The sequence below is a fragment of the Lepidochelys olivacea genome, assembly GCF_965140295.1.
Source record: "Lepidochelys olivacea isolate rLepOli2 genome assembly, chromosome: 19".
NCBI lineage: Eukaryota > Metazoa > Chordata > Testudines > Cheloniidae > Lepidochelys > Lepidochelys olivacea.
Window position 1 is genome coordinate 5,386,719 of NC_140429.1, and position 26,819 is coordinate 5,413,537.

Sequence of the window (26,819 nt, forward strand, 5' to 3'; positions counted from 1 at the left end):
AAACTGAACAATCCCAGTCTCTAAATCCTCACTTGGAATTGCAAATGTCATGGTTGGAGCCCGATTCTCCCCTATCCCAGGCCTCCACAACTGACTGACAAGGTGGTTCTGTAAACCCTCAGCATGCCTTGTCTTTTAATGAGCACATCTCTGGGAAATGCTGGCAGAGATTTAAAGGGCAAGACTGCTCAAGATCCCATGGTCCTTCCAGCAGCGCTTCGAGATACAGATCACACATATCACAGAACCCTCCCTTGCTGCACAGGGCGAGAGATTCAGAAAGAATTGCACACATCTGCTTCGTGTTACGGCTGCAGCTGGTCCCATGTGCTCATCAAAGCTGTTCAACATGACACCGCTTTTACAAACAGATTTGGGGGGGGCGGGGAGAGATTGCTGTAAAAAAATAAATTAAAGCTTTTTCCAAAATTGAATTTTAAGAAAAATATTGTTTCCTACCCAGCCCTATTTGAGGGCCCGCTTCTCCCACCTCAGCTTGCTCATGGTCTCTACCAGCAGAGATGTCTTGGCTTTTAGATTGGGAGCTCTTCGGGGCAGGGGCTGTCATGTACTGTCTATTTGTACAGTGCTGAATCCACTGGGAGGCAGTATTGGCTAGAGCACTGGCCTAGGATTCAGGAGACCTGGATTCTATTCCCAGCTCTGCCACTGGCCTGCTGGGTGACCTTAAGCAAGTCACTTCTCCTCTCAGTGCCTTGGTTTCCACAAGTGTCAAACAGGGATAAGGATACTCTCCTTCTTTGTAAAGCGCTTTTGAAATAGGGCTATAGAATAGCTAGATATTATTATTAGTGCAATGACATGTTAACTAGGCCAAAACAACTTAGGCTTTTGTTCTTGACCCACAACTCCTTACTGAAGCCCCAGAGATTTCCCCCAGTGAAATAACCCTTTCCCCTCTTCCCTTTACATTCATTTGCTCTTATTGTGCAGCCCTGTGCAGGAGGTAGCATGGTATTAATATGGATCCTGATACCTCCTATGCAAGGGGCACCTTGCTGACAGCTAGTCACGTTACCATGAAGGAGGACACCTCACAGAGCGAACCTTCCAGCCCAGGAATCAGCCCTCGCATAGTTATTTAGCTGACAGTTTAAGTCACTTCTGACATGGCTCAGAATCAGAGAAGGGTTGATATTATTTTAAGAATTGCAGGGTTCGTGTTTTTCAAAGCGAAGGCGGAAAACAGTTCCCCAGAGCGTGTGAAAAATCAACAAGTGGAAAGAACGTTTCCCCGTTTAACTTTGGGGGTGTCAGTCTCCACGCACCGCAGCATCCAGAGAATTGTCCAAGAAAAGCTACTTCACCACCCTACATCCTGACCTCTATTGGAACAAATCTGTGGCCAGAGGCTATAGTTGTTTGCCTCTACGTAGCTCCATGGGCCTTTACAAGAACAGACCTCAGACCTTCCAGCTCCAAAGCCACTGGCCCTCGCCACGTGAGCTAATGGAGAAACTCCATTAGCTGTTAAGAGACCCTGGGTCACATGCAAATCACGGCACACAGTCAAGTAGTTTTGATTGTATCCAGTACAAGGCAGTGACATACTGCAGCAGAGTGCAGCAGGGCCCCCTTGGCTCCTGCCTCTGCCAAGTCCACAAAGTCACTCTGAGACCCTGGGGTTAGTATCCACCGGTGCAGTTTATTCACAGGCTTGTTCCTACCACTGTTTCACCATATACAGTTGGCCCTTCACTGTCTGAGGGCAGGGAAGAGCTACCTCCTTGCTCCCACTCCCTGCCTTTTCCCTTTCTTTCTGCTCCCCCCTGGCTTCCTTCCCCTGAGGCTTTTATACAGCCCCACTCTAACTGGGCAGCAGCTCTCTCTGCCTCCCTAATTAGGGACTGGTATCTCCAGCCAGCTCTAATCTATCCCCATAAATGGGAGCTGGCATGACAGAGGTCTGAATCAGCAACCCTTTGCCCAGCACCTTGTGACACGTACACTAAAGCACTTACGTGCCCTGCTTTCCCCCAAAAAACCAAACCAACCAGGACCCTAGGCCTGAGTCTGTTGCCTTGTACCTTGCAGTCATTTACATTAGAGCAAAGAGCGTAAGATGGACCATTCTGATTTGGTAGCGTTTTGACACACACAAAGTTGATGGGTGAATCCAGTCAAGTGGGTCTAGACGCACCCAAAATCTAGGTCCCAACTTTAAGCTGTAACTCTCTATGCTTGGGCAACTCATCCATTGTCTCTCATCCACCATCCCCACCGGGACACAAAGATTAATATTCCTAACAGTTTATTCAAACTGTCCATTTTTATTAAGGAGCAGGCTGAAAAAATTAGGATAGATCTCTTTTGATTTGTCCAAAAGCCACGACAACAAGCATTTGACAGGCCCATTTCTTAACCTCCTCATAGCAATGATTTATTATTATTTGGGGCAAAGCTTGGATGTCATCCAACCCTTTCAACTCCACAGAAATATTCCGATTTCAATCTCTCTCCTCTCTTTAATGGCATCCAATCTTCTATTTGTTTGATGAATATTTATGAGGGCTCTGATGAGGAAGACAGATTTGATCTTATTTGCGACTTGGTGGAGGTGCATTGAGTCCAGACCCTAATTAGTATTCAGGCTGCTTAATTTCTTGATTAAATTTTGTCTTACAAATAAAATATTTAAAATTAACTTCCACCTTTCATATAAAAAGGGAGAGTCCTATTAAAGTTGGATGATTGGACATAATAAGGCATGGGGAGGCAGTTTGTGAAAGGCTCTTGGAAGCGGGTCTGTGATTTGAAATGAAAACGGAATTAATTTAGTTGAAGAGAAGCCTTCGCAGAGCCTGGGGAAGATGGATCCAAGCTAAACTGAGATGAAGGAACTTGTGGGGGAGACACTGCTCTGAGCGCACGTTGGGCAGGGGGCGGGAACCCCACACTGTACTCCTCTGGGCACGTTATGCAATTCCGACAGGAGCAAGAGCTTTTTGGATTGCGTGTGTTGACGTGAGACGTGTTTTGATCATTCACTCCTACACCCTTTCTCTTCCTGTTCCCATCCATCGGCTGAGTTTATTAGTAACTCTTCGCATTCTTTCCAGCGACCTGCATCTGAGGATCTCAGAGCACTTTGTGAGCATTCATTCATCCCCTCAACACATATGAAGGGGAGGTGGGATAAGAGTAAGGATTTAGTCACTAGATAGAGGCCAAAACACACACCCTCTATACTCATCTCCACACACCTGGGTCTCTTTGCAAGCCTCCTATGCGCATTCTGCCATGGGGAGTAGGAAGTAACAGCTCTGAGTTTATACCTCAGCCCATAATTAAACAGGCAATTTGTCCTTCCCCTCCAAAACAGTTTGACACCCCTGCTCTGCGTGACTCACACGTTACATAATGACTTCTGGGGGTGGCACCAGACTTGGAAAGGAGAATTTAGTTGGACATGCTCTGTGTGGGGAGGTCTAAGCACCTGTACAGCTCATCGATCAGAAAGGTTTTAGTTACCTTTCAAAGCGGACCATGCATCTTTTTAAGCAGGACCTTTACAGCATCACTGGATGTGTTACCTTGAAAAGTTTAAACCACACTTTACTAATAAAAAAAATATATCAATTTTTAGTTTCCTTGCAGCCCTAAACCTTCCATTGCAGAGCTTGTAAATAGTGAGAGCACGCAGCAGGTCTGGTTAGAGTCACAGGTCTCTTTTTTAACTATTAAAAGATCAGTAGCTTTCCCCAGCATTGCCAAGAGTTTCCCAGAGCTCCTCACAGCAAGAGGGCTCAGCTGAACTCCAGATTGGTGCATGGTACCCAGCGGCTTTCCTCCAGCAATTCTACCCTGTTCAATCCAGCTGCTCCTTAGGGAGAGAGACAGGTCTTGGACACTAAGAAATGAGGATCTCAGTTCTTTCATGCCAATGCCCCTGTGCCCCACTCTGGCAGTACAAAGTGGGCAGAAGTTACTTTAATGGCCCTTTATGCTGCCACTGTGGTATAAAGAGGTCTCTGTGCACTAGAGAGTTCAAGGCAAAAATCCCAGCTGGCCAAGGTAACTCACCATGAATAGACTTGTAGGGAACTCTTTACCCGCAACTCTTTATGTGAATTCAATGCTCACTAACTGTGCTTGTCTGGCAACCCTGCAACTGGTTCTTTACTCTCCAGCTCTCCTGCCTCCTATCTGCCTGTGAGGTAGGGTTAGGAGATGCTTAAATTTCCCTCCTTGTAGAGGAAATTGGCTCTCCAACCAAGCTAGAGAGACCTTACCTTCCAGCACTCCAGGCAAAACCCAGGATAGCCCCATCACTCTGCCCGAGGCAGGGCAGCTCCTTAAGACAGTTGGTGCAGGGTTCTCAATGTCTTTCGTTCCTTCCCCAGGACTATAGCCCATTCAACACAGGGGATGGAGGGGCATTCTTCCCACCCCTGCTGGAACTGGATCTGTCAAAAAAGGAAACTTATTTTTTCCTCCAAATAATTTTATGAAAAAACACAAACAGAAAAAAAAAACCCCAAAAACAAAAACCCCTTCTTTTCAGTAGAAGCGTTTTAAAGATTTCTTCCCAGCCCTAAGCCCCAGTCTTGTGGCCCCTAAAGAAATACAAGTGACCAACCGCAGGCCTCACTCCCACACTAAGTCTCATGATATTTGGTCTTCTTCTCAAAGCCCAGGATCCTGGAGTCAGGGGATTACCCAAAAGCCCCTGCTCTCTTTTAAAGAAAAAGGTAAATCCCTAGCCCTCCTGCATGCAGCAGGAAGCTTGAAAACATGACCTGAACACAGCCTAAGGCTCAGAAACTAAATAAAATGAGCCCACAACATCTCTTTCTTTTCAAGCTCAGGATTTTTGAATGCTTGGAATCAGCACTACACACCCCTGTACTATCCCAGGCCTTCTGCCACAGATGCCTAACTCCTCCCTGGGAAACCTTTCTCTCCCCTTGCCCCTTTTTCCCAGCTCACGCATGGGAGAGCCCATAGTCTAAGTCTGTTCTTCCCATACCTCCTACCTCAGAGAAGTCTCCTCCTTTCTGAGTCCCAGGAAGCTATTTATATAGCCTGTCAGTCACATGTTCCTGCAATCATATGATGTGGGTCTACCACTCCCATCATTTCCCTTGGGGACTACATCTCCCAGAATTCACTTGGGTCAGCCAAATTAAAGGTTTGGTGGTGGGGCCTGCTGTTAAAAGGTCCACCAGACTCTGTTGCAAACCCCTCTATCAGCCACTTTCAGGATTTGAACCCAGGCATGCCCCTATCAGAAAACAACCACACAGCCACTTGAGCTACAGGAATAATTCTGTTGGATAGCAACACCAACAGGTCTTTATCTTATAAGTGAGTGCACAGACATGCAAGCACTTACCCAAGATCATGTAGTAGCTCAGTGACCAAGTGTAGACTAGAACGCAGGTCTCCTAATACCCAGTCTAGTGCCTTATCAACTAAGGTGCTCAAGAGAGCTTTCAGCTTTAGTGCTCACCTTTGAAGGCTTCATTCCCTAAGGGCTGCCATGCCCCAACCAAGCCACAGGGCTTGAATGGAACAGGGCCTCATTTTGGCCCCCTTTGCAGGGCCAGGCAGCTATCTGGTGCTGCAACAACAGAAGGAGAGTGTGTCTGCGAAGGGCTGGGGGCAGAGCCATAACTCCACCCTGCCCCTAATGCTTCAGCTGTTGGGGAGCCCTGAGCACCCCTATAGAACTGGCATCTGCTAGGGAACATACACCTTCTCCCGCCTCAGAGATATTTTGCCTGTTCCTGTCTTTCTCCCTGTCTCCCAGCGCAGCTCCCTGTGCAGGAGCCTAGATCTAGATCTACTCAATGATTATCCAGGTTTGCCTTGGGTAACTGGCTGTCACCCTGGCTGTCAGCGGTCTCCCCTCTATTCCTACTAGGTAATAGCTCTGCCTGTGTGTGTAGCTAATCACCTAGCTGGAGGCAGAGGCTGTAGATAGAGGTGCACTGAAATTACAGCCTTTGCCATTTCCTGACACTCGCACCTGCCTCCCACGCACAGCCCCGGAGGCAATTTCTTTTTGCTCTTTTTTTTTTTTAGCCAAAGACTGGTGCAGCGTGAGTCTCTGTAGAGTCAAGCCTACAGCTGTGCTCCAGCTCACTGCCCCGTCAGCATACCTCCTCCTTGCCCACCTCCTGCATGGGGCCAGAGGGGAGCTCGGGGTCCGGGCTCATTCCCTCCCTGGCCTCTCTGCTCGGATTGCTGCAGCATGGGTGGGGGAAGGGGAAAGGAAAGCCGGTCTAGCGGGTGTTTTGTGCGACGTTGACACCCGTCCACAGGCGACTGGACTGAGCCCTGACAACCTCGTCTCACTGAGCCGCTTTCACACAGCAAGAGACTTTCCATCACCTTCAGCCTGTGCTGGGTTTGTGCTAGGGAACCTACAGGCAGAGACAGCTAAAAAAGGCCAGCACTGCCCCCTGGTGGCTGTGAGCTAGGAGAGCCGGGCCAAAGAAGTGCTGATGTCCCTCCCCGGAGCTCATTCAGGCCCCGAAGCCAAGCCGAGGTAGTTTTAAAAACCAGGATGTCCCGGGTGCGAGGAGGCAGATTGCAGGATGTGATGAGCTGTGTTGTTCTGCAGCGGGTATACTGCCAGCATGGCTCTCCCTGTGCACCATGTTGCCTCCTGTCACCTACACTGTTCCCCCGACAGTCTCACTTGCCCACATCTGCCTGTCAGTCATTTGCAGCCTGATCCTTTGAAGGGGTCTGGTCAATGCTTTTACCATAGACAGAACAGCTGATGGGAACCAGGGACACATGCAGATAACTCCAAACTTCGGGAAACGTCTGGATTCACACTCTGTGCTTTGGGTTCGCGATTAATGAAAGCGGTGAGCCAGATGGACAATGCATACAAATGGTGTGTATAAAACACTCCCGGACTGTGCTGAGTGTAGCATCGAATGTACCAGCCACATCCCCCAGGGCCCTAGAGGGTTAAATAATGGAAGGCACAGACTTTGAGAGGGAGAATGTACAGCTGCTCAGGCCAGCATGGGTTAGGCTGCTCCATGTGCTGGACATGATAACTTGTTTTTATTTTAGTTTAGAGCCAACATTGTCAAGTGCTGAAAGGCTGGATGGTCTGGTGCCTGCAGCACCAGCGTGGTCTGTGGGAGACAGGGGGTTGAGCCTTGGCTCTGCTACAGGGTCTCTGCATGACCTTGGGCAAATCACTTAATCTCTCAGTGCCCTGGTCCCCTATCTGTCCATTTAAGCTAACAATGCTTCCTGACCTCCCAGCAGGGTTGTGGGATTAAATCCGTTGATGTTGAAGAGATGCGAATGGGAGCCAGATAAACTCCTAGACAGGGTAAGAAGGAAGTGACCATTGATTTCAATGGGAGTTAGGTACCTAAATACCTTGGCATATCTGGGCCTTGTACCTTAATTATTTTTTTAAGGGAGCAAGACCAGTGATTGAATGGGTCATGGAGATTGCACGGCCCTTTCTCTCCTACAGATGATCCCTGCAGCTGAGGGACAGTGGTGGGGCAATGTGAACACAGCATGCCTGGCTGATGCCAAGACTCTGTAGTTGCTCTGGATGAAGGGAGGACTTTAGTCTCCAGGGGTCTGTCACCAGCACAAGAATCAACTTAATAACAGGGAAAATTAGGACTAGAAACAAAAAAAAATAAACTTCTGCCCATCTAAATCCAACAAAAAATAATTCCACCAATTACCTTTATTTTGTGGACAGCTGTGCAAGTTTATTACAGTCTAACACACAGGGTATCAAATGTAAACAGTATTGCCACTTGGAATTTGAGACTCTTTTGGGTCAGCACCTTGGACAGCTCCTGAAACTCAACCTCTCTCTGTCTCTCTCTCACACACACACACACACACACACACACCCCACCCAAGAAGAGCCACACCATCTCCCCAACACACACAAAATAAAAAACTCTTGTTAATGAAGTTAATCAAGAGGCTGGAATAATTTCAACAGGGAGGGTACTTAACCCTGTAGGCACCCACCAAAAATAATAATAAAATAACAGTAACAACAAAACAGTTGTGTTTTGTTTTGTTTAAAAAACAAACCAACAAACCCCTATTTTGTTCAAGAAATCAACGCATTGATTAAGTTCATTAACGTTCCATCTTGATTTTATTGTCCATTTGTTTTTTAAAAGTTGGTCTTTTTTATTCATTCTTATTTATAAAACAATCCTATTTTACAAAGATTTACAGCTCGGGGTGCGCCTGACACTGATCTGGTGATTCAGTTAAATATTAAACCACAATTATTTTGTCCCTTAAAAATAGCACCAAAAAAGGGCAGACACAACAATAAACCCTCCTCCCCTCCAAATATAACATCAAAGAATAAGAGAATATTAATAAAAGGCCATTTATTTACTTTAGAATGGTGTGGAAAATCATAATGAGGTAATTAATGGACCCTAATACTAAGTACAAAATATTGGAGTAAACCACCCCTTCTCCCCCCACTCCTTTGTTCCTCTGGATCTTTGCCCTGCCACAGTCCAAGGTATCTGAGCATTTATAATTAAATCCCCATTGGTGCCTTTTATTCCCCTTGTTTGGGTTTTCTCAGGTTGGCCAAGTGCCATCTTCATACCAGAAGAGCATGGATGGTTTTGATACCCAAGCATATAGGCATATCATCTATCTTGTTTTCATGTGTTCGGAGTTCCCCATTTCTTTGGTTCCCAGCCCCGGCCTGGCCATGTCTTGATGGTGTGTTGCCAGCTTGGTCTATAAAAGTTCCCGTTTTCATTTCCCCCAAGGATGCTGGCACATGTCACTCAGTACGAAGGTCCCTTGATGGTGCCTGGTTCGGTCAGGCGCCCTGAGGTGAATGCAGAGGCTCCTAAACAGGCGGCCAGCTCACAGAATCCAGGAAGACCAGCAGGCCCAGGTAAACCAGGCCGGCCTGCTTCTCCAGGGACTCCAGGGGACCCTCGATCTCCATCTTTGCCATTGATGGCATGTCCAGAAATGCCAGGGAGACCTAGAATGAGAGGAAACACTCAGTGTCCAGTGGTGTATATTCCAGGACAGGTCCCTCTCACCTGACTCAAAAGCCCACTGAAGTCAATGCAAAGATTCTCACTAGTTTTTGGATTGGGCTGCACTTAGGGAAAGTGTCCAGTTCTTCCCAGGCAGGGTACAATTAACTCCCACTGAAATCAATGAACTTCCTGCCGGGGGGAAAAGTCACACTCTGGGACTCTCTCATTGGTCAGGAGACTGTTAGCCATAAACATCAAGTGAAGTTTTAAGCAAGCAAGTATCTTGACATCTTCCTATTGGAGGCCTCACGGGTTCCTATATCTGAGCCCTGCCCTGAGCAAGAAGACAATGTCTGCTGAGCTGGGAGGACAGACAGTTACTGGCTGGTGTCATTGGGCTGCTCAGGACTGGGGTTCATCCACAGAGCTGTGTGAGGGGGCCTGAGGATGGGAACAGTAGAGGGGCTGTTGGTCAGGACTGTGGTACATTGGCAGAGCTGTTGGGGGCCCAGGACCGGGATAACTGGGGGTCGGGAATGTGAATAAGGATGGAGGGGCATTGGCAGAGAGGCATGAGGGGAGTCCAGGACCGCAACAGCTGGGGGTGCCACTGATCAGGACAGAGAATGAGTCTATGCCACAGGGAGTAGCCTCTGTCCTCTTAACCTTCCGCTCCCAAACATCAGAATAGGGGTGTCAGAGTTCAGCGACGAGCCTACCTGGGATGCCTGGTGGTCCCGGCATACCCTGATGTCCACGCCCGACCTCGCCACGCTCTCCTTTCTCCCCTCGTTTCCCTGCGTGAAAAAAGGGGGAGATTTGTTGTGACTGCAGCGTAAAGGTGATGGCTTAATGTGTCCAAGGAGAGGACCTGGGAGGCAGCAACTGTGCAGGGCCAGAAGAGAACTCAGTGACGATGGGATGCCGAGAAGGAAGAGGAGAAGTCAGCCCATGCGTGTGCGTGTTTGTCCCAAGGGAGCCTGAGTCTACACAGAGACAGCAAAATAAGATCCGGGGTCCAGCTAGCAGAATATACAGGGGTCGTTCGAGGGGGAAAAATGGTTTTGAAAATCCCATCACGTGACTATGCTGACCAATCAAAAATGCCCATTGGGGATTATATAAACAAAGCACAACCTGGGGGGAATGAAAAAAGTGTTTTAACAAAAAAAAAACCCAAAAACATCAATTTTGGGGGGAAAATGGCCAAATTTTGTCAATGTTTTATTTGCAACGGCAGTTTCTAATCAGGAGAGGAGGGGGCAAGAAGAGGGCAGCCCCTTCCCTCTGATCCCCAATGATCCCCCGTCTCAAGGCAGTGGAGCTGGTGCCTCACTCACCTTTGGGTCCGGTATTGCCAATCTGCCCCGGGGCTCCTAGAATACCCGGGATGCCGCGGGGTCCAGCGTGCCCATGTGGGCCTTGTTCACCCGGTGATCCAGGGGGGCCCGGGGGCCCGGGCGGCCCCATCACGCCTGCTCCGCCCAGTGCTGCTCTCTTGGCGCTCACTGCCAGCTCTGCCAGCTGCTCTGTAAGGCAGACGCAGGGAGCATTGTGGTGGGGGGCTCAGCAGGGGTTCCCCACGTCCGGGTGGGAGGGGGTGAGGCCCATGCTTCTACTCACCTTGCAGCATCTTCAAGACCACATCAACTATATGCTGGTCCCCGGCATCCCGGCCCTGAGAGCAGGAGACAGGAGAGACGCTCAGAGATTCGGCTGCCTGCTAAACAGAGACTAATGCTCTTTCCCAGCTGCTCGCTGCAGGGCCAACCCCACCCTATCTGGTGATGCGAGTTCAGTTGCATTGCATGGGGCGCCCCACTGGCTAGGCTGCCCCCACTAACACAATCAAGAGGGTCTGCTACTGTTCTGGAGCCTGGTAACCCAGCAGCCACTGGACGGATCATCTCCCCTGGCAGGACTGTAGTATTCTAACACAGGGGTTCTCCAACTGGGGCCCACAAGGACTTCCCAGGCCATCCCCGACCCCCACTCTTGGCTCCACATAGGCTCAGCTGTAGGGAACTTGTGCGTGTTCAGGGTCTGGGTGGGGAGCTGTAATTGCAAGCCCAGAGATGCAGTGGCTGGCAAACCAGCCATGTGTCCTACACACTAACATGCCATGTGCTGGCTGCGAATAGAACCGAACACACCTATTGGTGAGGAGCATTGCCCAGTGGAAACCTGGCTCCAGGCCATTACCACTGCCCCTTGAATGACCTGCTGCTAGCTAGGGAGGGGAAGGTCTCTCCCTGGGGGACCCCAGCAGGTGTCAGGGATCATGACCACCCTGTCCATCTCACGCTGCTGAACACGATGGAGATCCGGTGGTGGAAATGGAGAAGGCTGAGAAGCCCTAAGCTAAGGGGCAAGCCCCAGATCCTCCAGCTCGGTCTGACCTGCAGGCTGAGGATTTGTTGTTGCAGATTTTTTCCCCCCTAAATCTGTAAACTTAGGGCAAAATCCCCCCCCCCCATGCAGAGGATCCAGCACAAGGCCGAGGCCTCACTTAAGACTCGCTTCAGCCCTATATTGAAGACTTAGGTAGTGCAGAGACCTCATGTCGGGGGTGAAACACCCAGAGCAACAATGAACAGACATTTCCAAGGTGCTCTGAACATATGCACATGGCAGGGAGGAGGAAACACATCCCTTGTTTAACCCTATTGACTAGGCCTGTGCACCAGCAAGCCCCTTCTCCTCCGTCCCAAGGGGCCTGTGCTATCCATAATAGCTGCTACGATTATCACCAGCAGCAAGTTTTAACCCGCTGCCTATGGCAAGAGGGAGCCTCAAGTCCAACAGCAGCTAAACCTTTGGCACCAGCTCACATTTTCAGGTGGAAATACAACTCCCCAGCCTTCCCGGAGTCACTCCTTCCACATAAAACCAGCATTTGAAGCATTTGCTCAAGAGACACGGGGAGAAGGGGGAAAAAAAAAAAGTCCACCCCTTGTGATCTCTCCAGTAACCCAATGATTCAGCCAGCTGGGCCTGTCCTTGCAGTGCTCAGTATTGGCCATAAGAGGGTACGGTTGCCTAAATCCTAGTAAAGATACCTACCTGCCTGGCTCCTACTGCTTAGGACCCTCCAGCCTGTACCTTTGGCCAAGCAGCAGCTGCTCCTGGTCCACTGATGTCAGTGCAGCTCTGGCTATTCATGTCAGTGGAGCGGGGTCAGGCCCAGATCCCGCCCCCCTTTGTAGAGCTAAATTATGAGACAAAGCTCTGGCTGGTTTCATTGCATCTCCCCACCCATCCCCACCAGGGGACCAGAGGGTTAATCTCAGTGATGGCCCTATGGATTTAAGATACATTTCACCCTGAGACATGTAAGGGGCCCAGCCAGGGTACGGGACAGGGAGTTACTCACCGACACGCCTTGCTGCCCCGGCATTCCTGGCACACCGCGCTCTCCGTTGAGCCCTCGAGGGCCTGGGGGTCCTGGGTAACCTCTCATGCCAGGTGACCCTGCATCCCCAGTGGGGCCAGTAAAGCCAGGCTCACCGTGGACACCTTGCTGCGATGCACACACAGAGAGGGGGTCAGCAACAGGATAATCTCAGGCCAATTGGTCTGGACGCTAAAGAGGGAGCCGATCCTGAAGGTCAGCACTTTAGGGGAATCCAGATTTGATAGCTGGCTGTACAACAGGCTGGCCCAAAAGCCTGAAGCTGACTGTAGGGGGCATTTGGATCCTGGTCTGAATATGGTGGCTGAGGTCTCTCTCTCACTAACAGAAACATATTCACCCTCCCACCAGAGAGCAAAACACACAGGACTTGGGTTCAGTCCTCAACTGGCATCAATCCATGAAGCTTCACTGAGTTCCACAGAGTTATGCCCATTCACATCAGCTGAGGATCGGGCCTTCTATTCTTTAAAACAGCTGGTTTCATGAAATCAGGTGTCTAGGCTTATTCTTCTCCTGTCCCTGTAAATCTACAGCTCCCAAGAAGTGCCAGGATCCCTGGAGCATGAGGTCTTCTGTGTGTCCACATGAGAGACACGCATCCCCCAAGCCAACCTCTGCTGACGTGTTTCTCAACCCTGACCCAAAGGGACCCAGCCTGGAGCTCAGATGCCTTCGCCCCATTCGGCCCTTGGCCTCTCTGCTGAAGTTCCAGCAAGGAGGTTTAGTGGTGACAATGAAGCTTAATGCAACGCAGGCCTTTCTCCCGTGGGACCTGGACATCAAGTGCCTATGGATCTTTCAGCAGCATCGGCTGGCGATGTGGGATGGCCCTGGACTCAGATCATCCACAGACCACTAAGAAGCTTGGCCCATGGAACTGAAACAGGATCATGCCATACTGAGTCCATCCTGGTTCCTCATAATTGCCCAGTTTTCGGAATCTCTTAGAACAATTACAGGGAGAGAAGAGTTCCTGCCTGACCTCCACCAACCCACGCAGACTCCATCCAGTGATGAAATGAGCCATGAAGGGCTATCCGGAGGGAAAGCTGAGAGCGGAGGGGCAGCGAGTTGTTAACTCCTAAATTCACAGTTACTCACCTGGCCCTTTGGTCCTGGCTCGCCTGACTCCCCCTAGGAATAGAGGAGAAAGTGAATGTGGTTGGCAGATACAGCCACGAGCCCTTGTGTTACCGCTCAGCACACTCCCCGGGGAGATCACAGAACAATGAGAGTGTCGGGCTGAAAGGAACCTTGAGAAGTCATCAAGTCCAGCCCCCTGTGTTGAGGCAGGACCAGGTGAACCTGGACCTTCCCGGACAGGTGTTTGCCTAAGCTGTTCTCAAAAACCTCCAGTGACGAGGATTCCATAACCTCCTTAGAGCTGGAAAGTTTTTCCTCAGATCTAACAAATTTCCCTTGCTGCAAATTCAGCCCGTTACTTCTTGTTCTCCCTGTCCACTGGAGGTAGGACAATTGATCACCATCCTCCCTATAGCAGTTATCAGGTCCCACCTCCGTCTTTTTTTAACCTTTCCTCATAGGTCAGGTTTCCTAAACATGTTAGCATCTTTGTTGCCCACCTCCAGACTCTTTCCAATTTGTCCACATCTTTCCTAAAGTCAAAAAACTGGACACAGGACTCCAGCCGAGGCCTCACCTCCTGTGTCTTACCTCCGACACTCCTGTTAATACACCCCAGAATGATATTTGCCTTTTTCGCGACAGCATCACGCTCTTGGCTCACATTCGATTTGTGATCTTCTAGAACCCCCAGATCGTTTTCAGCAGGACTATCACCTAGCCAGCTAGTTTCCATTTTGTAGTTGTGCATTTGATATTTCCTTCCTAAGTGGAGGACTTTGCACTTGTCTTCATTGAATTTCATCTTGTTGATTTCAGACCAATTCTCCACTTTGTCAAGGTCCTTTCAAATTCCAATCCTGTCCTCGAAAGTGCTAGCAACCCCTCCCAGCTGGCTGTCATCTGCAGCATTTATAAGCATACTCTCCACTCCATTATCCAAGTCATTAATGAGAATATTGAATAGTACCAGGGCAGCAACAGGGTCAGCATCTGCCCTGATTGTTGAAGGATCCTCTAGATTTCAAGAAGGAGCCCCCGGAAATGCTGTCATGCCCTAAAGCAGCCAATGGGGCCAATGTAACATCAGGATGCTGCACCCTGGTGTAGCAAGGTGTGCTGTGGCTTGGCTCAGTAATGCTGGTGTATCATGATGGCATCACAGACACACACACACCGACAGCCCAGGAGGAAGCCTTGTCCAGAGAGTACCTTACCTTCTCCCCCTTCTCCCCGGGAAGGCCTTCCACGCCAGGGTCTCCCTAGAGGGAAGGAAAACCAAGTCAGTCCATGTGATGCCTCCTCCTCTCCCTCCCACCCTGGGGAGAACAATCTCAGTCATGCATCCAGGGCCATCTTTTCAGCTTAACCAAGTCTCTGGCTTGAGGCCTGCAATTTTGCATTTCCAATTGTTTGCAGATGCTCTAGGTCACTGAATTGGGCAAGTGCCTGATTTGTGGATACAATCAAGTCACTGGAGATCTAAAATACCGACATTACAGTCAATAATTTGCTGTGCCTATAAAATGAGCAACAAACCAGAGGCCAGTGTTTAAAAGCCTGGCTCTGCATGAAGATTATAAAGAAACGGGAACTATTCCATGGGTCTAGCTCAAGGATTAGCCATGTTGTGATAGGCAACACCTCAGACAGTAGGGAGAAAGTCAAGCATCACAGTGGTCAGGAAGGAAAATGTCCACCCCCAGGTGCAGCACTGAATAATTGGCCAGATGCATCCTCTGAAGCATCTGGTACCAGTCACTGTTGGGAGGAGAACACCAGAAGTTGATGACCCAGTGCCAGTGTGGCAGGTCCTAAACCCTTGTGCCCTTCCTTTTCCTGACCAAGACTTTAAACTAACTCCCAGAGAGGATTTTACATGAGACTCAGTGCATGCTGGGATACGATCTGTGGGAACGGAGTTAATTTCTGCTCAGTGCTCAGCAATGCCAAGTGAATCCTGCAAACTGGCTAGGCTCTTGGCTTTGCTGCTGAGTTTGCGTGTACTGTATTAAAGGCTCCAGGAACCCCAGCATGACACACAGCTAAGAGCCACACTTCCAGGGAGCCACTTAGGATTTAACACACAATGATGGTGACACAGGATCCAAGCCACTGAGCTATGGATTGCTCAGGTTGTTCTAGAAAAGAAGGTCATTACAAATGTGCTCCCCACCTGGGAAATACAGTGGCCAGTATCTCTCCAGCCCACAGTCCCAACCCCAACGGAGTCAGCTCCCCAGAGCAGTAAGAAGGTCAATTACTTACGATGTCGCCTTTGGATCCAATTTTTCCTGGGGAGCCCTAGACAAGAGAGCAGAGAACAATCAGGACCGGGGATGCCACGGCTGTGTCTTCACCCAAGAAGACAAGGTGTGTTGCACCATCAGTGTTTTACATCAGAGGCAGAATGGGTGTGGGGAGGTCACACACTATGCGGGGGGCAGAAAGATCCCGCAACATCTTTCTAACCAGGACTTTGGACAACCAAAATAACAGCCTCCCTAAAATCTCCTTCCTGGGTTACACCAGACCAAGTGCTGTGGCTGGTTCCACCTAGCTATCTAGCCAGCCTGAATGTTGTGAATAAAGCCACTTACTCCTTCCATTAAAACTGGGCCTTGGGGCCAACTTTTCAGCCAGGCCTTCATGGGGTCTCCATGTTTGTGGGTTCAAACAACTGCAGGCTCAGGGCTACCTCAGCATTCATTTGCGCTCACATTTTAAGCCACTTCAGTGTGTCTGGGCCTGAACCATCCAATGCCCATTGAAGCCAATAGGAAACTTTCCCATGACTCCAACTGGTTTAGGATCAAGCCTCCATGTTCCTGACTGGGCTAGTAAATTAGGGATGAGCTGAGCTAAAATGTGACTGTAAAGGACTGCCTGGGCAAGTTCATTGCCATTCCACTGCATGAGGCAGGAGGAGCCGACCCAGCCCGTCAAACTGCAGGAGGCAAAGCGAGGAAGATCTGCTGGCACTGGGATCTGAGCCCAGCCTTCACCTGCGCCGGGAAAGCATATCCTCGGGCCACATAGACATTCCCATTCCCACAGTATCCATCCATTCATCCATCAGCTGCATCCACCCACTCACCACATCCACTGTATCTATCTGTCTGCAGGGTTTCTACAGTCCCCATCACGGTAACCTCAATTTTTGCTGACAGATTAAATCTTCATGGGGAGGTCCCTAGTGGATCTCATCTCCCTTCTAAGCTTTGCTCTTCGCCTCAGCCCTCATCACCATCTTGTCCCCAGTCAGAAATTTCATGATGTTACCTTGTCTCCTTTGACACCTGGCAGGCCCTGTGGCCCTGGGATCCCTGGAGGACCTTGCTCGCCTTTCGATCCCTGGAAATCAAGGAAAGAAAGAAAGAAAGAAAGAAAGAAAGAAAGAAAGAAAGAAAGAAAGAAAGAAAGAAAGAAAGAAAGAAAGAAAGAAAGAAAGAAAGAAAGAAAGAAAGAAAGAAAGAAGTGTGGGTGAAACCAGCAGTAGGAAAGACACAGACCTTCAGCGGGGAGGGGGGTGGCAGCTCTGGTGACTAGAGCAGGGCCAAGAGAAATTTGCGGCTATTCATTTGAATTGGGTGCAGCTATGTTGAGGCTACAGTAAGATAGATAGTGAATGAATGAGTGTATTCTAGACTGCAGAGCCACTGGACCCCCTAACCCCAGCTTTCCCCCTCGTGCTGGTGGGAGCAGTAAAGCAGGGCCTCCTGCACCCAGTGCAGCGTGTCCCAGATGCTGCCCAGACATAGGGAGCCCATCGGTCTGTACCACGACGTGTTTGTGGAAACCTCAGGCACAGAACTCCAAGGGGACTGCTCTCCTTTCCGCCTGCACGTGTAACTCCCATGAACACAGCACAACATGCTGATGTGCCCAGGAGAGGCTAATCCACCCCTCCATGCATGTGTTCATCCTCTAGTGACCACTGACAGGAGGAGAGACCCCTGTGAGTGGCATGGCCTGTGTTTCCTTTGCATCCTGCATGCCAAGAGGGAGAAGATCCTTCGGCCTCCCTCTGAGAATCACCCAAGCTCCGGCTGGCTGGGCATTTACAGCACGATCCTGGGTCTTCCTGGATCAAGCAAAGCGATGAGTCCCAGATCCTCACAGGCCTTTAGAACCTAACTCTCATTTCCGGGCTGTGCATCCTAGCAGCTGCAGGACACTGTGGTTCCCTGTCAATCATTTAACAGCCGTAGCCCCATTTAAATGGAGTTTCCTATTCAACTTGTTAAAGAAAGCGGGGTGGGGGGGGTTTCCTCTCAACCTCTTGTGTCTTTGAGATGAGCCCAGGAAATGGGAAGGTCTCTCCTGCTCTCCCAAAATAGCCTTTTCTTACAGTCTCTGTTAAACCCTGCAGGGCGAAGAGCCGAGATGGAATCTGTCCTCCAGGAGGGGACGCTCTTGCTCCCAGATGATTTATCTCAGAAAAAGGAGGGGGGGTGCTTTAGAGCCCACCCTGCAGTTATAAACTGCCCAAGAGCAGAAAAACACACTCCCTGCTGTGTGTCCTTCTCTCTCTGGGCTGGGGAGGAGACCCACTCCCCGCTTTGGTTGAAAACACACAGTCGGTTCCTGTGGGCCGTTAATCCCCAAGTGATTCTCTCCTGCTGCCTAATCCCCTCACCCTGTCTGGCCACTCGCAGCAGGGGCTGGGCTGGCTCAGTCGCTCCTTCATGTTAAACTGCTCGGGGGGGGGGGGGGGAGGGGGGATCGTCCTGGGGTCTGAGCCAAACTTATGCCTCCCTCCCAATTAGTGCACATGCTAGTTCTTTCAAAATGCACCCTGGTGTGCAAAGGCCAAACCTTTCCAGGCATGGGTCTTCCGTGGCACATGCAAAACATCTGTGTGCTGCAGAGAAGCCAATCTGTGTGCTGCCCTCCAGCACAACTCCGAGGGCTACTTGGCGCCTACATGTAGGCACAAGTGTGGATAACCACAAAGCGCAGCCCCCTGCCCTGAGCCATAGGAAGTCGCGAGTCCATTGCATGTCTGGCTTCCTTGCTCTCCTGTGCTGAGGGCATAAAATACTAGTCACGACCCCTAGCTCTTAAACAGCACTTTACATCAGAACATCTCAAAACACGTTTTGTAGATCAGCAGCAGCATCCCCGTTTTACAGATGGGGAAATTGAGGCACGGAGCGGGGCTGTGACTTGCTGAGGGTCACCCAAAAGGCCATGAATGGAACCCAGAGCTCCTGAGTCCTAGTCCAGTGCACTATCCTCTAGACCACACCACCTAGGGGTGTGAGTGCCTAGGGGCAAGGTGTGGGTGGATTATGATAGGAGATACAGGATTAACCCCTTCCTGCTAAGACATTCCTCCCTTCCATAAGTAGCTTAACTGCCATGCTTCAGCATCTGGGTCCCCATCCATCCTGTGCTCCCATGTGCAGCACAGTGCATCTGAGCTGGGCAGGGACAAGCAGGATGTGTGTGGCATTGAGGGATTCATTGGGAACATGCCCAACTCCTACCTTGGCAAACAGCCTTGGAAAGTAATTGCAGTGCAGGCCACCATCAGAGATGTGCCAAGGTCACACTGCCGATTTCTTCTCCCTCTGAGCAATGTAGGTGAAACCTCTGCAGCTTCCAAATGATACGGAGATACTGGAGTGCCCGGCCCAGCCTGGGAGCTGCACACCGAGCTGACTCTTCCTGCTCTGTTGATCCCCTCCCTGCACATGCTGATTCTGGACCCCAAATCCGAAGAGCGGCTTTGCTGGCCATTCACTTTGCAGGCCCTTCTACCACTACATTGGCCTTGCAGCGAATGGTAAGAAACCTCCCTTCCACTGGTGATCTCAGCAGACCTGACTGGGGATGCCCACTGGGTCCTACGGTGACCCTTCTCTGGCTACCAACCCGATCCAAGCAGTGCAATCCCCTGCACTGAGCCATCCGGGGGGGTTGGAAAAACCGGTTCCCTGAGCTCAAGCCCTGGACACTAGGTTTTTGCTGGGTGCAGATGCCCGGGTTGGGGAGGAGGAAAGGGTAAAGTGCCGTTTCCTTTCCCAGCTTCTGGCTCTGGATCTTCGCGCGCGCACACAAATGCGATCAATCAAAGCCACACTCACCACTTTCCCCTGGAGGCCTTGGGGACCCACCGGGCCCCGCTCTCCCCGATCGCCCTGCAGAGAGGAAAGAAAACAGACCCATTTGGAATAGCCAGGTCTGTCTGCGCCCTTCTTGTACCACCTGGCTAATCTCTCCACATCACTTCATCCCCGCCTTCCACGCAACCCTCCTTTGCCTGCACCCGTGCTGCCTACACCCCCACCCCCACAGCACCCTCCTAAATACCCAGGAGAGGGTGCAGGGATGCTACCTGGCATCCCACGAACACGGGGTTCACTCCAGCTTGCCTTCCCCTTTCCCCAGGCCTAGGCACTCTGGGGAAAGGGCTGTAGGAGGGGGAGATGGGGCGAGCTTGCATGAGCAGGCTGGGTTCCACACCTGTGCTTGCAATGCCCTCAGCTATTGCCCTTTCCCCATTCCGGTCCCACTCTTCCCACAGGCAGATCCCAGATGCAGGGACTCCCCCAGGGTGCATGGCTGCCAGACACTGTAATAATGTTTGCCCTTCTAGAGTCCCTTTCATCCGCAGTTCTCAAAGCAAGGTACAAACATTAATGGATTAAGCCTCATTACCCCCATGTGAAGGGGTATGGGATAGACCCAGTTTACAGATGGGGAAACTGAGGCATGGATGGGGCAGGGACTTGCCAAGGGTCACACGGTGAGCCAAGGATCGAACCCAGGAGTCCCGACTTCCATTGTCTAAGCACTCAAACACATTCCCACCCAGATCGAGGAACAGAACCCAGGAATCCTCGTTCCTGGTCTAACTATTATTCTCTTACGCAACATGACACTCCCTGCCAAAGCCAGCAGAGAACTCAGGAACTCTGGCTCACATTCCCTTGTGACTTTCTAGACTTACCTTCACCCCGGGGATACCTTGTGGCCCTGGCTCACCTGGAGGTCCAAGTTCCCCCTGAAAAAAGAATCCAGAGCAGAGCCTGACTATTGGACTGTGATAGAACAGCACTGCCTCCTGCCACTCAGCTAGAGATCTGCTGGAGTTACACAGGGGCGGCAGCTGCCTATCACCTCTCTTGGTGCTCAGATGCAATCATTTGCCCTTGGGTGCTTTCCACAGGCAAATCACATGGTGGTGGGGGTTGGCATTCTGTGACTTCCCTGTGCCCCTCCTTGCCAGCTGCACCTGCCATTTGCAGCAAAGCCAGACCTTTAATTCCCCCTGTTTAATTCAGAGCATCAGGGAATGCTAAACTGGACCTATGACCAGGCCACAGGGGCTTCTGGGTCACAGAATTTGGCACTGGGGCTGGGCAGGGCCCACGGGGCTCTGGGTAACCGAGAACATGGCACTGGACCTGGATCTGACATTCTTTTTATAAGTTGGTGTAGGATTAAAAAAAAAGCCACTGAACACCCTGCCTCCTCCATGGCTTTACCTCAGACCCTGGGACCGACACGCAGGGCTTGGAGATGCGGCCAGAGCCACAGCTCCAGATCTTTTGCAAATAGTGAAGGGGGCGGGGGTGGAAGCATCCGATTTTGTTGTCAACTTAATAGAGAGACAAAGAAAAACGAACACGAGCAAAGACGGACGAGAGCGCCCTCGTGCGCTGATGGGACGGGAGCCAGAGAGTCACAGGGATAAACAGACGGAGTCTCTTTACTTACAATTTTCCCAGGGGCTCCGGTGATTCCTGGAAGGCCACGGGCACCTGGTTCACCCTGTCAATGAGCCAGAGACAAGATTCATTGTATGTATTATTTGTATCTTGTTACTGGCTAGAAGCCCCAGTCATGGAGCAGGGCCCCATTGTGCTAGGAGCTGCACAGACATGGAACAGAAGAGTTTATAGTCTAAGCATAAGACAAGTGGCAGACTGACAAAGAGGGGAACCCAAGGAAACAATGAGACAACCATGATAGGCGGTGGGCTCAGCACACCTGTGGCTTAATCATTGCAAAGATTTTGTAGCCATTAAGGCAAAGGAGAGTTTTAAGCAGGGATCTGAGGGAAGATAATGAGGTAATTTTGCAGGTGTTCACGGGGGCGCTCTTCCCCAGTGGGAGGGGCAGCATGGGAGAAAACACAAAAGGGCTTGGTTGGAAATGTAACAAGTGGCAGATGGAGGCTGGCAGCATGGGCCAGACTGGAGTTAGAAATTGACAGCTCAAGAGATGAAAGGTAGGTAGGGATAGGCTATGAGGCCAATTACAAGTAATGTTGGAGGTGATGGAGAAGGGGGAACCAACAGAGGGGTGACATGGTCCAAGCGATGAGCTAGGACAAGGATATTTGCAGCGGGGTTGTATTTATATTTACTGGGCGATTTGTTCCTGTGTGCACAAAGGATGCCATCCCATTCTCCAGAGGTGTACAGATGTAACTTGCAGAGACCATACAGATGGGCATATCATTTGAAGAGAGGGTGACAGTACCAGCATGCTACATAAAGGCTCTTTTCACCCACCTTAACTCCTGGGCCACCTTTGGCCCCAGGTTGGCCTGGCAAACCCTGGGGAAACAAAACCAGATTAGTGACTGCCTGTATTAGTGACTGCCTGTATGTAATGTGCATTTTGGATGGGCAGTTCCTGAGACACAGTCCTGGCAGCTTTGAGATCCCCCTTGAAGGAAGGGAAGTGTCTGATTTACAGGACCTTAGCGCTGGTCAGTGGAATTCAGCCCGCAGGGCAACAGGGTTATTACAGCCTCAAGGAATCACAGACTCATAGAAATGAGGGCTCAAGAGGTCACCTCGTCCAGCCCCCTGCAGAATTAAGGATTGGATTAATGTATAGAGTACACAGGGTGTAGAAGCCAAAAACTGGCAAAAGATAATGAGAAGCCAAACATAGGGACGGACAAATCTCAGAAGGCTTGGATTGAATAAGATCAAAAGTTCAGAGTCTTTAAACCTCTTGAGCTGAAATCTTCTGGCACCAGCCTTCCTGTACAATGAATCCTGTCTTGGACAACCAGGGACCAACAAAACCCAGGTGGCCTTTTGATAAAGGTGGAACAGAATGGGCCGCAGATGCCATAAGAAAGGTTCTCTCTCACAGCATCTTTCCACATCTGCTTCCAGTCCCCAACGCCATCCAGAAGTACCAAAGCAGTGGCAAAAATGGAGGACGAAAAAGTTAAACTGAACTTTTCTGGACTTCTAGAAATGTTTGGTTTGAGTTCTGGACATAGACTTCAACCAGTTTACCCTGTTCAAAATTCAAGGCCAAATTTTAAGCTAGTCTCAACCAAGGGCTTGATTCTCCTTTCACAGACATGTAAATCAGAAGTAACTCCACTGAGACCTGATTCTGCTCTCACTTACACTGTGTGTGAATGAGGAGTGAGTCCACTGAGGTCAGTGCCTTCTGATCTGACTTACAGCAGTTTTACACTAACTTTGGCAGAGTTAGTCTTCATTTACACTGAGTGTAAGTGAGAGCAGACTCAGGATCAAAGTGCAAAGAGGTCTGAGGAAGGTGAAGCAGGAAGAATGATGGGACTGAAATCTCAGGACAATGAACCAAGTGGCATTCCAACTATTGACTACACCAACGTCTGCACCGGAAGAGATGGAGTAACCGTTCAGGTGGGAGTTCGGACAAGACGTGGGCCGTATTTGAGCACCGCTGGATGAGGGAAAAATCAGATCTGGGTCCAAAATTGGCAGCTTAGGTTGATTTGTAGTTAAAAGAGATTCCAGATTAACCATTTCACTGCCGGTCCTCCAGTGCTGCAGCATCCTGCACAACACTAACGCCCAGGGCAACACGGGAGAGATGCGTTACCTGGCGTACCAAGCGCATTCAGCAGCAGGGAAGCAGTTACGGGAGGTCAGCCCCAAGTGAAATGTCTGGCTAGGGATGGCTCTTGTGCTCCGATACTTACGGCTAATCCTCGGTGGCCCGGTGACCCGGGGCGGCCGGGCTGCCCTGCGGTCCCCTGCAAGGGACATGACAAGTCGTTACTGGGAGGCAGCAAAGAACAAAGCAATTGGAGGCAATCGGGGGCTGGCAGAGCACAGCACACATGGGCTGATTTGGGGACAGGGCCCGAGAGCTTCTGCTGCTCCAAGCAGGATGAGGGGAGAGTGCCCCAAAATGGGAGAATTTGCAATGCAGGGGCAGTTATAAGAGAGTGTCCCGGGCAGCCCCTCGCTTGAAATGGCCCCACAGAGGAGGTGGCATGGGCACTCCCAGCAACACAGAAAAACTCTGGGTCCCTATAAACACCCAACCCCACTTGCAGTGACCCCAGTCTGAAGTCACCAATTGGGGGGAGAGTGGGGGCGCTCTCCTGGGAACCATCCATGTGCCACATCAGCATCCATCTGATGATGGTAAACCCCACGGCACTCGTCAGGGTCAAAGATGCGGCGATCCCGGCCCAGGCTGCAGCCAGGAGTAGCAGTGCCCTGTTGTGCTGGCCAAGCGCCCCTGGTTTCCAGCAAGCACTCAACTGACCCGCAGTGCACGTTCATTCCCACTGCCACGGCAGACTGAAGGCAAGAGACTCGGGGGTCTGGGGCTGCCTGATCCCAGCCACAGGGAATCTAACATGGAGCAGGGGAATTAACGGTCTGATCTGTACAGGGGCAAAGAGAGACACTGGGAAGTATGGAGGAGCAACTGGAGACATCCTGGTACTATCCAACCTCTCCCCACACTCCCTCCTGGCCTCTCACCTTCACACCAGGGGTGCCGGGGGTGCCGTCTTTACCATCGATGCCAGGGAGTCCCTGCAAAGGAGGAGAAGGAACAGTCACCATGAGAAAGTTGCCGGGGGGGATGGGGGTGGTGCAGGTTAGGACCAATCTGCTTGGAAGCCCAGATGTGCAGAGCCTCAATGGAGAAGCCAGGTGGATCATGAAGAGAGGATCTGGGGACAGATGCCTAGGGGCTGATGCCCTTTGCTGCAGGTGTGGCCACACCATCTTATAGCAACGTCCTCTCCGTCCCCCCTCGTTGGCAGCTCGCAGGGAGTGGGACAGGACAGAGGGCAGCCCCAAACAAAGAGATGCAAGTGGCTGCAGGTTGTGAGGGAGGGGGAGTGGAGGGGCAGGCGGGGAGAGGGGGAACCCCAAGCCCCTTGGGAGAGAAGCAAATCAGGTTTGATTGAGGAGCTTCACCCCTGAATCCAGAGCGGCTGGTGCAGCCATATGGGCAGGAGCATCTCTGCCAGGCCCTTGCCCAGCACGGAGCAGAGGACAAATGCAGGGGTGCAAGATGCTCTTGGTAAGGCTCTCCGCCTGAATCCAGAGACATGCTGTACTTACATTATCCCCTTTGGGGCCCATTGCTCCCTGGGGACCCCTGAAGCCACGGGCACCCTAAAAAAAAGGAGAACAAGTATTATTTTACCATCCCTCTTGGCTCTGGGGACATCAGCACAACCCTAGTGGATCAGGTTGTAGGTTCTGCGCCCCATCTTTAGGGGGAGTGTTAACTCGTGCAGAATCAAAGGGAGGTATCGCAGCACAGCTGGGTCACAGTGGGGGAGAAAGGAGGGGAGACTGGACCTGATCTGGGGCTAGGTGGCGAACGATTCTCCCAGCCCTCCGCCACCCACCCACTTTGGAGGCCTGAAGCCCCCATGACTGCAAGAATAGGAAACCGAATATCTGGGAGCTGCAGTTCCTGGCGTTCCCAAGCTACCTGCAGAGGCATGGCTCAGGGTGGTAGTGAAGGAAGTCAGGTGACTTGGAGCAATTTCAAACACACAAATCCCTATTTTGATTCTTCCGTTGTCTGGACTTTATCCCCGGGGGTCCTCTAATCCCCTAATCCTGTTTGCATGGGATCTGAGTGGCTGGCATTTCTGGTCACACTGTGGCGGTGGCGAAGACCTTGAATCAGGCTGAGGGAATGGGCTGGTGGGGGCAGGGCAGGGGCACTGCAATCTGCAGACCTCTCGGACCCATTTCTGCCCCATGGGTTGTAGGGGTATTGGGAAAGGCCGGAGGGGTTCGAAGCTGCGAGAGCCTCTCCATTCAGGGAATGCACTCAGCAGCTTTTGGAAAGCTATGTGAAGCCACCAACTTCCTGACAGAGACCGTTTCCTTTCTTGTCCTGGAGCCAAGTCTGGCCACCGAGTTACATGTTGCCAGTGTCCAGTACGTTAACTGACCCTCCACCCAGCAGCTCTGGAATCGGGCTATCACCTGGCTTGTGAAATGAGCTGGTCTTAGGAACGGCAGAGGAGTCCCTACTGGATGTTCGTCCATATCGCCAAACGATCCGCCGCTCTGCTTGGGAGAGGCGCTGGATGGGAATAGCAGCTCAGGGTTGGGAGTGCATTGGCAGAGCTGTTTGGGGGAGCCCAGACTGCGATAGCAAGGGGGACCGTGGGTTAGGACAGAGGGGCATTTGGCAGAGCCATGTGTGAGGAACCGGTCTGGAACGCCACAGCTGGGGGCACATCTGCCCACAGGTGAAGCATGGAACAGAAGCATGAAGCGCTCTGGGTTTAAAGCACTTCTTCAGGGATGTGAAATATGACCTGGGCATAATGCATGGCCACCATACCTGCCTCTTAAACCCCATGCAGACACCTGTGCATGGAGCACAATGAAACAGTTAACTTACGAGGTCTCCCTTCTCGCCGGCTCCACCAGGTGGCCCCTTAGGGCCTTCCTCGCCCTAGGGGAGAAGGGAAATACACAAAGGCTTAACAGGGCTGTTCCATGCCACAGGCCTACCCTGCCTCACAATCCATCCTGGAGTGTAGACAATGCCAGGTGAGCAGGAACGATCCGAAGGGGAGAGAAGAGCCTCAGCCACAAAACTGCAGATCAGCTAGTACAAGGGCTTGTATTTAACAACAAGACCAAGACAGTTTTCATCAGCCGATCGCCAAAGGAAGTCAATATCATCGCCTCCATTTTACAGATGGGGAAACTGAGGCACAGAAGCAATTTGTCCAAGATCACCCAGCAGGCCAGAGGCAGAGCCAGGAAGAGAACCCCAATGTCCTGAGTCCCCAGGCTGGTGCTCCATCCACTAGGCCACACTGCATCCTGTTTATTTAAACTCATCCCCCTTGTAACAACGTACACAGATGGGGATGAATGTTGCTCCTATTTAGGCCAGTGGATTCAAAGGGTTTGCACAGATGCAGCTGAGAGAAGGGTTTGACTCACAGACGCTTCACTGGGACAGGGGCTGCTGCTGCGCTGGATACTCTGGAAGAAATTGGCACTTTGGGGGCAGTCGATGGTGTCAGGAAACGCACTCAGCCTTGCTTTTCCAGACTGGGGATCTCA

General features: G+C 51.0%; 1 protein-coding gene across 1 annotated transcript in view; it reads right to left on the reverse strand.

Moving 5' to 3' along the window:
• Positions 1-7,703: 7,703 nt before the first annotated feature.
• The window catches only part of COL9A2 (collagen type IX alpha 2 chain), a 40,894-nt gene continuing 21,778 nt past the window's right edge, over positions 7,704-26,819 (reverse strand). Inside the window, exons 16-32 of the mRNA XM_084652467.1 lie at positions 26,143-26,196; positions 24,834-24,887; positions 24,243-24,296; positions 23,447-23,500; positions 22,023-22,067; positions 21,223-21,276; positions 20,453-20,506; positions 19,587-19,640; positions 16,777-16,848; positions 15,763-15,798; positions 14,712-14,756; positions 13,513-13,545; positions 12,370-12,516; positions 10,620-10,674; positions 10,337-10,525; positions 9,716-9,793; positions 7,704-8,995 (exon numbers count right to left, since the gene is read on the reverse strand). Of these exons, the coding sequence (XP_084508593.1) occupies positions 8,790-8,995; positions 9,716-9,793; positions 10,337-10,525; positions 10,620-10,674; positions 12,370-12,516; positions 13,513-13,545; positions 14,712-14,756; positions 15,763-15,798; positions 16,777-16,848; positions 19,587-19,640; positions 20,453-20,506; positions 21,223-21,276; positions 22,023-22,067; positions 23,447-23,500; positions 24,243-24,296; positions 24,834-24,887; positions 26,143-26,196 (1,284 nt within the window). The 3' untranslated portion in view covers positions 7,704-8,789. The remainder of the gene's footprint in view (positions 8,996-9,715; positions 9,794-10,336; positions 10,526-10,619; positions 10,675-12,369; positions 12,517-13,512; positions 13,546-14,711; positions 14,757-15,762; positions 15,799-16,776; positions 16,849-19,586; positions 19,641-20,452; positions 20,507-21,222; positions 21,277-22,022; positions 22,068-23,446; positions 23,501-24,242; positions 24,297-24,833; positions 24,888-26,142; positions 26,197-26,819) is intronic.